The sequence below is a fragment of the Rhinopithecus roxellana genome, chromosome 18, assembly GCF_007565055.1.
Source record: "Rhinopithecus roxellana isolate Shanxi Qingling chromosome 18, ASM756505v1, whole genome shotgun sequence".
NCBI classification, from domain to species: Eukaryota; Metazoa; Chordata; class Mammalia; order Primates; family Cercopithecidae; genus Rhinopithecus; species Rhinopithecus roxellana.
Window position 1 is genome coordinate 26,531,191 of NC_044566.1, and position 13,408 is coordinate 26,544,598.

A 13,408-nucleotide genomic window follows, 5' to 3' on the forward strand; every position below is an offset into this window, starting at 1 on the left:
AAAAGCTTCTTTCTTTAACCTAAAACAAACATGTTTATCTTCACTATGGGAGCTCCTCTAGGTAGAAATTATGGTCTCTAATTGTAATTTCTTACGCTTAACTAGAGAGATTGAGATAAAAAAACATAGTTGAGTTAGGACGTAAGGCTGCAAGACTTGTATAATTTACTTTTTAGTTAGAATACCAATTCTGTGTATGTGTGAGTCACACTGTATTATAGTAATTGTGCTACTTAAGTTCAGTATTGTGAGAGAAAACAAAAGCCTGGATAAATTGTTTACATAGGTATGCAGGTTTTGAATAGTAAACTGTAGTTCAAATTAAATTGCATAAACAAGAACAATGGATTCTTAGGCTGTTTTAAAACATCAGGATTGGTGAGTATTAAATAAAATATCAGGCATTCTTAAGATAACCTTTTGCAGCATGATTAACAGAGTCAAAGGGGGATCTTTCAAAGAAAATTAAAGATGATCAGATAGCCCAAGTGATTAATACTGAATTTTCCACCAAGTACTGACCTGTCTGTAAACAGGGTTAACATGGGTTATGGAGCCAAACTGCTGGGGTTCAAACACCGTTAAAATTACTAGCTATGTGACACTGGAAGTTATTTGACACATCCATGCCTCAGTTTTGTCATCTATAAATTGGGGGTTGCATCTACCTCATAGGGTTGTAGTGACAATTTAAATGAATTAATGGATGTTGAGTGCATGAGAGAACAGTACCTGGCGAAAAGAAGTGCTCAGTAAATGATATATATAGTTATAAGTGTCAGGTTAGGTGCAAACAAGAAAATGTGTAGGTGCAAATGAATTTGAGTTACTTGTCAAGGAACTCGTCAGTTTATTAAAAAAATTATGCAAGCAAATGAAACTTCTAGAGAATCAGTGCAATCACTTGATGAATGAGAGATGAAGAGAAAGGAAGAAGTGATGAGATGCCTTTATGCAGAGGCAAGCAGATACTATGGGTGGGGAGTGAAACTTTCAGGTTTTTTTTTTGGCAGTCATTTCCATGACATGAAGGATTGACACTGAAGACAAAATTAGTCTCGTAAAGTTTGAGGTGATGGGATTTGAAGGCAAGTGGGAAATATTGGCATTTTTCTTTTCCTTTTGATCATCTGTGTGCCCCAGCCTCAAATGCTGCTATCTAGTATCCTAGTTTGCTTCCTTTCTTTGTTCCTCTGTTGCTCCTCCTAAGCATGTGGCTGTCCCATTCCTTCTCGCATGAGGTTTCTGTCTCTCCTACTCTTTTTTTTTTCTTAACATGATTAAGACGGTTTTTAATCTGTTGTTGAAGTGTTGTTGTAATACAATTTTATTTTTCCCATTCTTGAGTTTTAAAATTTAGTTATTAATAAATTGAGTTTGACTGTTATATAGATCTTGTCACCCTTTTTTTGCTTTTTGCTTTTGTTTTTGTGTTTTGCGGATCAGTAATCATTGATATATTTAAAGGAGCTTTCTGTTCTCTGAACGCTTCTGGAACATTAAGTTTTTTACCCAGCTCAAACTGTCACTAAAATCTACATCCTCTAAAACTTTACAGATTTTACACCTACATAATTTTTATTATTTTTAGTTTTGTTTTTATTTTCATTTTGAGACAGAGTCAGGCTCTGTCACCAGGGCTGGAGTGCAGTGGCATGATCTCAGCTCACTGTAACTTCCGCCTCCTGGACTCAAGCGATCATCCCACCTTAGCCTCCCATGTAGCTGGGACTGCAGGCGTTTGCCACCACCCCAGGCTACTTTTTGTATTTTTAGTAGAGATGGGGTTTTGCCACATGGCCTAGGCTGGTCTCGAACTCTTGAGCTCAAGCAATCTGACTGCCTCAGCCTCCCAAAGTACTGGGATTACAGGCATGAGTCACCATGCCCAGTGCATAATTTTTAAATAGTAACACTTAGAATTCATATTTCCCATCTGAACCCATTTGAAACCAGTCATACCACATTATTAAAAGATTTAGACTTACATAGGATCATTTCTTTCTTAATTCAGTATATTCTTTTTGAATTTGTAGCCAGCATTTTATTAGGTCCTGAGAACAAAAGGATGAAACATAATTCCTGCCCCCAAGAAAGCATTGTCTTGCAGGGATAAGAACCAGGTCAGTAAATATTCTCTAGTGCCTTAAGGATTGATAGGGAGTGCTAGATATAGTGGAACATGTTAGAGAAAGGACTCAACACTGGCTGAGATAGAGCAAGAGAGAGAGCAGGAAGCTAAATCATGAAGGGCCTTATGTGCCATGTATTTCAGATGTTATCTCGTGATTAGTAAATATTGAAGATTTTAAGCAAAAGAATATCATCAGACTTGCATGATTGCATCGGACTCACGACCCTTTAGTTATAGATATGCCTTACTAACAGGAGTAAACTTACAAAGTTACTCCAGTCTTAGTAAGGCATATCCATAACTAAAGGGTGGTGAGTGAGACTGGAGACAGAGGAACCATTTAGGCAATTATTGCAGTTGTCTAGAGAGTGTTAATGAGGGTTGGAATTATGGTAGTGACAGTGTTTTGAATCTAAGAAATGTTAAGCAGAATTGACAGGAATTAGTAATAAATTGGCTCTAAAGCTGAAAAAGAAGGCAGAATCTAAAGATATTCTTTAAGGTTCTGTGTATTGAGGCCATTTACTGAAAGAGGGAAAACTGGATGAGGAACAGTGCTTGGCTGAAATGATGATCAAGTTTAGTTCTGCACATGCTGATTTTGAATTAAATGTCAGGTGTCCAGTGTGTGCTGTGTAGGGCTGAAGTTCGAAAAATAATTGCCAGCTAGAAATATAGATTTGGGGGTTATCACTATGTAGGCACAAGTTGAAACAAATTTCTGTGAGAGATGGAAGGGAGTGGAATCAAAAACATTGAAAAAATAGCTTTGAAAAGTTGAAAAGTTTTGAAAAGTTCTCTGAGTGTGAAGAGAAGGGAAGATGGTAGTAGTCATAGATAAACGTGTTTTTTAGACAAGGAACTCAGAAACTTCACACTCATACTTTTTTTTTTTTTTTTTCTGAGATGGAGTTTCACTCTGCTTGCCCAGGCTGAAGTGCAGTGGCATGATCTTGGCTCACTGCAGCCTCCACCTCCTGGGTTCAAGCAATTCTCCTGCCTCAGCTTCCCAAGTAGCTGGGATTACAGGCGTGCGCCACCATGCGTGGCTAATTTTGTATTTTTCATAGATAAGGGGTTTCTCCATGTTGGTCAGGCTGGTTTGCAACCCCTGACGTCAGGTGATTCACCCACCTCGGCCTCCCAAACTACTGGGATTACAGGCGTGAGCCACTGCACCCGGCCCCACATTCGGAATTCTCTGCCTTAGCCTTCTCCTCCTCTCCCTCTGCTGCTGCCTCTTTCCCCTCCCTTTTCCTCTGTCTCTAGATTTTTAAATTTTTTATTACTTGTAGATATTATCACTGTACCACATATTTGCTTTATACAAACAATTTTAAAAGGCAGTATACTTCACTCTGTGGTAATATGTAAATATAATTTTGATTTCCTTTTGAGCTTTTTCAAATATATAAGTATTGGAAGTGATTTTAGGACTTTTAACTGAACAAGATACGATTTTTAAGGGTAAAGAGTTAATTATTAAATACAAATGTGATGTAACTGAAGTTTTATGATCACACTTATTCATGAAATAATAAAGTCACATTTGGAAATATACGGTTTGAGTTGGGCAAAATAAAACCTTGAAATTATATATCATTTTATATCATTTTTCTTTGGCCAAATATGTTTTTATCTTACTTTCCTAGCATATTAGACTGGCTGTATCAGGTAATTATTTCGGCTTTATGTTTCTTTACCTTTCAAATATAATAGATAACCTTCTAAATTTAATTATTTGAGAGCAGCAGTAAAGATAAAATTCAGTAAATTTACAAAAGACTTTTCTGAAGAGAAGTGTGAAACCGTGTGTTGGGTAATTATAGTTCGTTATCAAAAGTATTGAAGCTTCTTGTGTTCTTTTATTGTTGTAATTATTATTTTTCTTAAGTGTCACATTTATTTATTTTGCTAATTATACATATTTATTGTAGATAATTTGAAAAATCAGAACATTTTTCTAAAGAGGAATTAAAAATGAAAAGTAATATTTGAAATCCCAGTTAAGCAAAATATACCCCTACATAAACATTTTTATTTCTTTTGTCATTTTTTTCTATGTATACATTAAAATATGTTTTTTACACACAAATTAAATAATACTATATTGGCAGGACTATATTTTTTCTGCTTACGCTTCCTTCCTGAGACTGAAGGAGGGAGAAATACATGTTTTCACTGACTATAAGACTTCTGTTTTAAAGTCTACTTTCAAAGTTCAAACTTTTGGTAAAATATTTTACACTTAGCCAAAGAGCAGAAAAAGACTTATTTAAAAACATGTATGGTAACTGTGTGCAATAATCCATAGCTAAATATTAAAAATTCTTTAATAGTTGCAGAACGTGAGGTTGATTTTTGTTGTATATTGAATATATATTACTATTCTGAAAATGAATGTTTTCCCATTTGTTAAACAAAAAGTCTACAATGAACCAAGATGTAGAAAATTGGTGAGACTTCCACAGTGTTTAACCCAGACAGATGAAGAGTTTTCTATCATGATCATTGTGACCAAAGTTTTATGGGCCAGTCTCACTAAAACTGGCTGGCTCTGTTTCTAGGCAGCCTACCTGAGTTGCCTATTGCCATTAGCTTGTTATTACACCTTAAACTTACCAGAGAGATCAAGAACCTGTTCATTAGGTAGACTTACTGTTTCTGGGAAGGTTCAGTAATTCCTTTGTCACTATAATAAATGAACCTTAGCCAAAAATGTCATCTGTGAAGAATCCTCTTGGAGTTGTGAAAAATCATGGTTGGTAGCAGAGTAAGCAATCTGAAAGAATAATAGAATATAGTAGTCTTCCATTGGCTTGAGAATAGAGCCCCACATTTTGTACTCTGGAGATCTTTGATTTCAGATTTCTCTTTCCTGTAAGTACATAAGCAGATACAAATCTTGGACAGTATGTTTTTATTTTCTAGTCCATTCCAGGAAAAGAAACTATATCAAGTGTGAAAGTTTCATCACTTAATGTGTTTAATCAATTGAAACTTGCTATGCAAATTCTTCTGTAATATTAGTTATAATCAAGTCTGTTAGGATTTTATATAACTTCTCTAAAGATAGTCCCCCTAGTCATTTGACTTCTCAGCTGTAGCTGTTGTTTCCAGAAAACTTGTAAATGTTAATCAGAACTACAAATGACTTACCTTCAGCTGATTTGCCTCTTGTCTAGAAAATGTCTTTCTGAGATACAGTGGTTTTTAGCAAACAACTTAGTGAATAATTAAACAAATATTTAATGTATGCCTACCATATGCTAGGTAATTGGCTAGGCATGAGAGGTATTAAGCTGTTTAAGACATGTTCCTTGTGTTTTGGAAGATCGCAGTATAGTTGGGAAAATGAAAACAAAAATAGTTATACTATAATGTAATAAATGCTACAACAGAGGTCTGTACTGAGTATGAATTATATACATGACTAATTTACCCTATTAGATTATAAACTCTTAGAGGACGGGGTCTAGTATACCTTCATATTTCCTAAAGTGAGTTTGCACAATGTGAGTGCTTAGGAGGTATTTATGTAATATGTGAATTAATGCAAAAATATCAGCAGAGAGAATATTTTTCCACTGTTGTGTTCAATAGAATTAATGGTTTCAGGAGTTTCTACTAATTAGTCTTATTTTGATTTTTCTGTTACTTCTCCAAACAATTTACTTAATACTTCCTGAACTGGTTCTCAGAATGTTGACATTGCCTGAGAAATGGAATTTGTTTTTTATCAGTCTTGTGAAGGTATATCCTTAACTCATTCATTGCAATTTGCTCTCTCAATCTTTAGTAACAGATTTATCTCTTTTGCTGGATATAGAGTCTGATTTTTCTTGTGCCTGATGAGGAATGGTAAGATAATTAAAGGAAAAGTACCAGTGATATTTTTAGCTAAGCCGTTTTAAATTGTTTTGTGATCATCCTACAAGAAGGGATATCACCTATAAATAATAATATAGTGATTGTACCATTATAGAAAAGGCTAAGATGAAAAGCTCCTTATAAAATCTTTTTACTGTGTGTGCTCTGTTGACTTTATTTCTGGTTATAGGTAACAATTAACATGACTTTTGACAAAAAGAGTACTGAGTTTTCCTTGAGTATAACCAAATGAACTTGGCAAATTAATACAGTTTATTTCTTCTGAGTGAATGCAATCTAGTCTCTAGTTCATTGTTATAAGCCATTTTCATGATTTTTTTTATGGCTCCATTATATACATACACATACACATTATCATTGGCTGTGGAAGTAACTTGTACCAACTAAACTGCTTAGAAAGTGTTACTAGCTTACCTGTCATAAAGTATATATATTTTTTCCTTTTAAATAGATTATTGAGGTTGGCCTTTGTGAAGTTTTTGAATTGATCAAGGAGACACGATTTTCTCATCCATCCCTGTGTCTCAGGAGTCTTCAAGCCCTGCTCAACGTGCTGCAGGGCCAGCAGCCAGAAGGCCTCCAGTCTGAGCCACCCGAGGTCCTAGGTAAGAGCCAAGGCTCAATTCAGTGAAGCATTTAAAAGTGAATATGGTTAATAATAGAGTATTATACACTTCAGATTGTTAAGAGAATATTTCTCAAGTTCTCACTACAGAAAATGTTAAGTACTTGAGGTGATAGATGTTAATTAGTCCACATTTTAGTCATGAATCATAACATCACTTTATATCCTATTAATTTATACAATTATAAATTGTCAATTTACAGTTTTTAAAAAGTGAAGAGCTTCTCTTATGAAGCACACACAATAGCCTATAATGTAGTCTTTATTTAATTGTGGTATGGAAACAGCAGGGGTATAAGTTTTAGAGTATTTTTTTTTCTGTGTTCCTCTGAAGTTATGGTTTAAGAGTTGAAGTTCATGCACACACATTTCTCAATTAGCATGATGAAGCAGGGGGCAAACAAAACATAAATGCCTGGAATGCAGAAATAATCCTCAAACCTTAAGGTCACTATTAAATTAAATCGTTCTTATTAAACTTTTGGCCAAAATAGCTATCATTCACTTTCTCTATACTCTCAATAGTTTTGAAAAACAGGGAAAAGGAAATAAATGCCACAAACCCAAAACAGTACAATTAGTTTCTAAATTGAGGGGAAATTTTTTGTATTCATCATAAATAATCTATTTGTGTTATGGATTAAACTTCTGACTTAGCAACTTTCATTAAGTAAATAAAGTGTTTGCTTTTCTTAAAGTGTGTTCCGATTCTTGCCTTTCATATCAGTGACCTAGGCTCGACATGTAATCCTTTAAATAAGATAGGAGCTTTTACTCAAAAGGTGTTAAGGAATAGAAATATAGATGGAAGCATAATTTTTAGCTGGTTAATTGCTTTTTTTCTCCGATGCTAACTATGGGTCTTTAAACTGTCTAAAGTTTTCTAGATCCTTCTAGTATTATAGGAGAATTCTCCGAAGTACTAGATCTGTGGTTCTCATTATGTGGTTCTCAATTCGCGTTAGCATTTATCAGAGTTATTGAGGCCTTCCCTATGGTGTTTCTGATTCCATAGACTTGGGGTGGGGCCCAAGAATTTGTATTTGGAATAAGTTTCTTGGTGATGCAGATGCTGGTTTGGGGACTACATTCTGGTTTAGACTAAAGCTTGGTCTTTTTTTTTCTACTTGGCTATTTAGATTTTGTAGGACTCACCTGTGAGAACCAAATTGCATGAACCTAGCTACATGTCAGATTTTTCTTTTTTTGGTCGCATGTGGTGATTCAGTTTTTGTGTTTGACTTGTTTGTTGGTTGGTTGGTTGGTTTTAATGGGAGGGAGGATGCTGGTCATTAAAACAAGCTGAGGATTTTTAAACCATCCCCCTCACATACACAGTTATTAAAAGCTATTTTCAAATAAAAGCTGTCATGTTGACAAGCAGGCGCCGTGTTGGTTATTGTTAAGATAGCACCATTGATCATATTAATATTGTGAAGTGCTGCTTGACTTGACAGCATTTTACTGAAGATTTGACTTATTTAACAATATTGTGCTGGGTTTTCTTGGCTTTGATTTGTCAGTTAGCAAATAATTGGAATGTTAAAATACCCACTAAGACTTGTATGTCATATTTCCTACTTTGAACATGTTATTTCTCTCCTCCTAAGTCTTCTACCATTCTCATGTCTTATGTCAATTGTTATATACTTTTCCTTTGTATTCATTCTGTACATACTTTCTTTCCTTTATTCTTTTAAAACTAGACTTGTTCTTAATACTAGCTTTGAAATATAATGTGTGCTTTAGTCTTATTGTCTTCCATCAAAACTTTCACATTGGCTGGGTATGGTGGCTCACGCCTGTAATCCCAACACTTTGGGAGGCTGAGGCAGGAGGATAGCTTAAGGCTGGGAGTTTGGGACCAGTCTGGGCAACTTAGACCCCATTTCTGCAAAAAATAAAAAATTTGGTCATGGCAGTGAGTGCTACTCAAGAGGCTAAGGTGGGAGGACCGCTTGAGCCCAGGAGTCTGAGGCTATAGTGGGCTGTGATTGTGCTACTGCACTGCACTCTAGCCAGGGTGACAGAATGAGACCTCATCTCTACCAAAAAAAAAAAAAAAAAAAAAAAACCCGAAAAAAATCCCACAAAACCCAGAAACCTTTCACCTTATTAATCTGTTCATTTTTATTTTCTTGTTAAAAGTTTCTAATTCTGCTGTGCTGCCTTTCGTCTGTCTTCCATCCTTTCAGTGTTTACTGCTGATCTCATCACGGCTTTGGCTTATTTTTCTATGTAAGGGATTTCTTATCACTTCATATTTTCTATTTTGTTAAATTAGCTCAACGATAAAAGCACTGATTTGGTTCTTTTATAATAAATTTCTGTTGAAACTTGCCTCTTCCTCCTTTTTTAAATCTAATATCCCAATCTTATTGGTTATTCTTTTTTTCCCCATTTGGTTGTTTTCGTGTTATTCATGAAAATATGTGTGTATTTATATAACTCTTACTGTAGAATATCTTGATGATTAGTATACACCAAGCCTCCTCTCTTTGCAAATAGATTTTGATTTTTAAATTATTTATTTAAAAATGTATTCCCTTCTGTTTAGTTAGATTATATTCTCAAGTATTCACTGGAATGTAATAGCATCCCCTTTGTTATGTGCTAAGAATGTATGATACCATTGCTGTTATTATGGAACTTAGCATCAGATATGTGTATAATTACAAATGTGGATAAATCGTATGGAGGAAAGTAGAAGGAGTTCTGAGAGTCCTTTTTTGTTTTTTGAAACAGAGTCTCGCTCTGTTGCCCAGGCTGGAATGCAGTGGTGTGTTCTCAGCTAACTACAACCTCTACCTCTGGGGTTCAAGCTATTCTCCTGCCTCAGCTTCCTGAGTAGCTTGGACTACAGGAGTGTGCCACCATGCCCAGCTAATCTTTGTATTTTTAGCAGAGACAGGGTTTCACTATGTTGGCCAGGCTGGTCTTGAACTCCTGACCTCAGGCAGTTTGCCTGCCTTGGCCTCCCAAAGTGGTAGGATTACAGTCATGAGCCTCTGCGCCTGGCCATGATTCCTTTTTTAACTTAAAAAATTTTTTATTTACTTATCTTTAGGGACAGGATCTCACTATATTGCTCAGGGTAGACTCAAACCCTGGACTCAAGTGATCCTTCTGCCTCCACCTCCCAAGTAGCTGTGACTATAGGTATGCACTGCTGCACCCAGCTCCCTAAAAGCCTCCTTGAAGATGCGACATTTGAGATTTAGAGGGTGAATAGGAGGGAGTGAACTAGATTGTAAGTGCTCCAGGTAGAAATAACAGCATGCAATAAGGCTCTGAGACAAAAGGAGAATGCATGAAAAAAAGAGCAATATGGCTAGAATGTGAAGAGTGAAGGGAACAGTCTTGTAACAGGTGAGGAAAGAGGCAGGGACATGTGGAGCTTTACGTGCCATGTTAAAGAATTTGATTATTGGGCTGGGAGGAATGAAAGGTCATTCTGTATTTCATTACACTAAGAATATTGTTTTTAAAATAGCCTGTTTTCTTAAATTATTTGCTTAAATTATTGACTATTTTCTTTCCCTGGAATCTTAACCTTTTTGAAAGGGTAGAGACTTTCTTTGTCATGTTTGCCAATACCCTAATGCAGAGTAGTTGCTAATGTGCGAGAGTTCAGTAAATATTTGCTGAATAATCAACAGATGTACTTGCTGAAGGGTAATAATTGGAGGAAGGATGGGTAGATGGAAATATGAACCAACAGGAATAGATGAAAGGATGGAAGGAAGGATAGCTGGAGGAAAAGGTAGAGGAAAGGATAAATGGAAAAAAAATGAAAGTATAGGATGTGTACAGACAAGTGAAGAGAGGAAGGGAGAAAGAAAAGTAGGAAGAGGAAGACAGAAGGGAGGAAGGAATTAACAAAAGAGTGGAAGAATTTTAAGTAGACAATTAGATTTTTGGTTTGAAATTCTCCCTATTGGGGCAATAGCGAATGGTAAGAGATAGTTTCTTAACACTTTTTAGTCAAAGAGATGATGATAGCATGGATTGGAAAGATGGTGATGAGATAGAGAAAAGTGGTTATCAGTTAGGATGTAAAATAAACAGGGCTTAATTTGGGATTTGCTGTGGAAGATGAGGGATTGGTAGGGGCTGCCTAGGTTTCTGTAAGTTACCAGATAACCCACAGGTGGCATTTTAGTTTTTAGAGAATTGCAGTACATTACTCCTCTTTCTCTTCTTCTTCTCCCTCTCTCCCTTCCCTTTCCCTCTCTTCATCTTTCTCAGTTTTCTGACTCTCTTTTTCTCTCTCCATCTGATTATTCACTCTGTAAGGATTTTTAGATCTCCGTTCTATGGAAGAAATACCCAGATGTCTGTTGATTGAATCTTGGATAGAGGTGTTCAGGGAATTTTGTGTGGAGACCTCTGCTGGTTTTAAAACATTTGTGTGTGTGTGTGTGTGTGTGTGTGTGTGTGTGTGTGTGTTTCATCTTCACCACTAAATGACTTTATGATTTACGAAAAATCTTTTGACTACCCTGTATCTCAATTTCATTGTTAAAGGAAGAGAATATCTGTCCTATTGACTTGGAGGTTTTTCTAGGGTATAAATGAATTACAGCCTCTCTAAGTGTGAATTGCTATTATGTTAATGATGTAGCCAATTTTTTATTAAAGCACATTATGGCATATGTTTTATGTTTCTATTACTTTGAAAATACATACATAATTTCCTGGACACTTAACATCTTAAGAAACCTCCTAATCTAAAAGTTAAAATAAGTATGATGAGTAGTCTGTTATTTGATAAGATGAGTTTCTTGAATATGTGAATGTCTCTAGGCAAGCTTGTTTTAAAAGACCTTAGATTTTCTCTTTTTACTAAGAAAAACAAGGAGTTGAACTGAGTGTTCTTTAAGGCCCTTGTTACATAAATATTTCAACTTTTGGGGAAAAGAGTAACTGGAAAGAAACTAATGCAAAGTAATTGTTCTAGATTCCTTAAATTTTGTTTATAATGAGACAAAGTAAAAATAAATAAATATAGGCGTATAATGTTCTGTATGTTGGATGAATATAATTGAATTCTATTTATCCACAGAGTCTCTCTTCCAGCTTCTTTTGGAAATCACTATTCGAAGTACTGGGATGAATGATAGCACAGGACAGTCCTTAACAGCACTTTCCTGCGCTTGCCTCTTTAGTCTGGTGGCTTCTTGGGGAGAAACAGGAAGGACACTTCAGGCCATCTCTGCTATCCTCACCAACAATGGAAGCCACGCTTGCCAAACTATTCAGGTATTTGATATTTATATCTGCTTAGAAATTTGTAAGATGACAAGTTACAGTTTCATCTCAATTTCTATCAATAGGAATTCTGCTTTTTCACATTCGTTACAGTAACTTGATCTGTCTAAGATTGATACGTAAGTAATCTACAGAATTTCAATTACATGATATGTATGTTTAACTCTGAAGCTTTAAATATAATAAAATGAATTTTGGCCAGACCTCTTAAATCTTTAAGCTGATCTTTGCCTTAACACCATAGCCTCTCTTTCCTTGCTGTTGTCTTGCTGTCTGCGTTCTCCCCTCTTCCCATCTTTCCCTGAATTTTTTAGAATGGAATTCATTCGTAGTTTTAAATATCTTTTCTGTGTTGAAACAAAAAGATATGGTATCCATCTGATACATTTTTGATTGGTTGATTATATGATTTTTTATGAGTTGATTTGTTTCTGAGTTGCTTCAGCTATGTATAAAACATTTCAGGCTTTTAATATTCAGTTGTGGAACAGACAAGCTCATCACCATTTTAGTAGTGGAAAAAATAATCCTTCTTACAGGCAAACTTGACTTAATTATTTGGGAAGGCTCTGGAAATTGAGAAAGAAGTTATGATTTTAAGACCTGACTGTCTACTCTTCTCTGGCCCCTTGGGCAACCCCAGAGCAAGTGGAAGGGCTGCCCCAATCCTGTTATTAGCAGACCAAAGATAGCAAAAGGAGTATATTGGTCATTTTCTGTCTTATTCAGTGATCTTGAACTCCCCTTGTCAAACAAGAGCCATTCCCTTACTCTAGATTTCTGCTCTTTTCTTCCTTTCTGCCTTGCTTGGAAGCCTTTTGTCCCTTTTTATGGTCCTTAATTGTTTTGAAGTTGCTCTAATACAACTGTGGTTTTCAAGCTGTGTTCTGTAGACATGTTTTCAGGGTTTGGCAAATGTTTAATTTAAATATATGTTTAAAATATACAAATATTTTAAAAATTGTAATAAAATAACACAAGCATTCAGATACTATATACCAGATTTTAACAGGATAGTGACCACCAACATATGAGCTTATGAATTTTGATATGATTTGTTTTTATGTAGAGACTTAGGAATGCCATTAGAGCTCATAGCAGGAGTACATGAACTACGTTCATGGAAAGCCTCCCAGAGGATATGAGGTGAGATCTAAACAATGGGTTGAAATTAGCCAGGAGAAATTGTTGGTGTTGGTGGTGTAGAGAGAGAATGTTCTAGGTATCCACATGCTAAGGCATGGAGGTGAGAGTAAGAGTGGAGTATTTGAAAGCTGAAAGAAGTTTAGTATAGCTATAGCATAGAGAGCTGGCAAATAGTATACCCACAACATAGAGAGCTGGCAAATAACAGAGACAGGACTCGAGGGCTTATCTGTCTCCAATATTTTCAATCACTAGACAACACAAAACTACTTGATCCTCTGAATCAATAGCTGCGGTTCTCTACAGACCTGCCACATCACTACGTCCCCAACTCTAGCTGA

General features: G+C 35.7%; 1 protein-coding gene across 13 annotated transcripts in view; it reads left to right on the forward strand.

The window, feature by feature from the left end:
- The window catches only part of MYCBP2 (MYC binding protein 2), a 292,153-nt gene that overhangs the window by 46,950 nt on the left and 231,795 nt on the right, over positions 1-13,408 (forward strand). For all 13 annotated transcript variants that reach the window (XM_010374615.2, XM_030921889.1, XM_030921891.1 and 10 more), the window contains exons 4-5: positions 6,477-6,630; positions 11,716-11,912. In XM_010374615.2, coding sequence (XP_010372917.1) covers positions 6,477-6,630; positions 11,716-11,912 — 351 coding nt within the window. The remainder of the gene's footprint in view (positions 1-6,476; positions 6,631-11,715; positions 11,913-13,408) is intronic.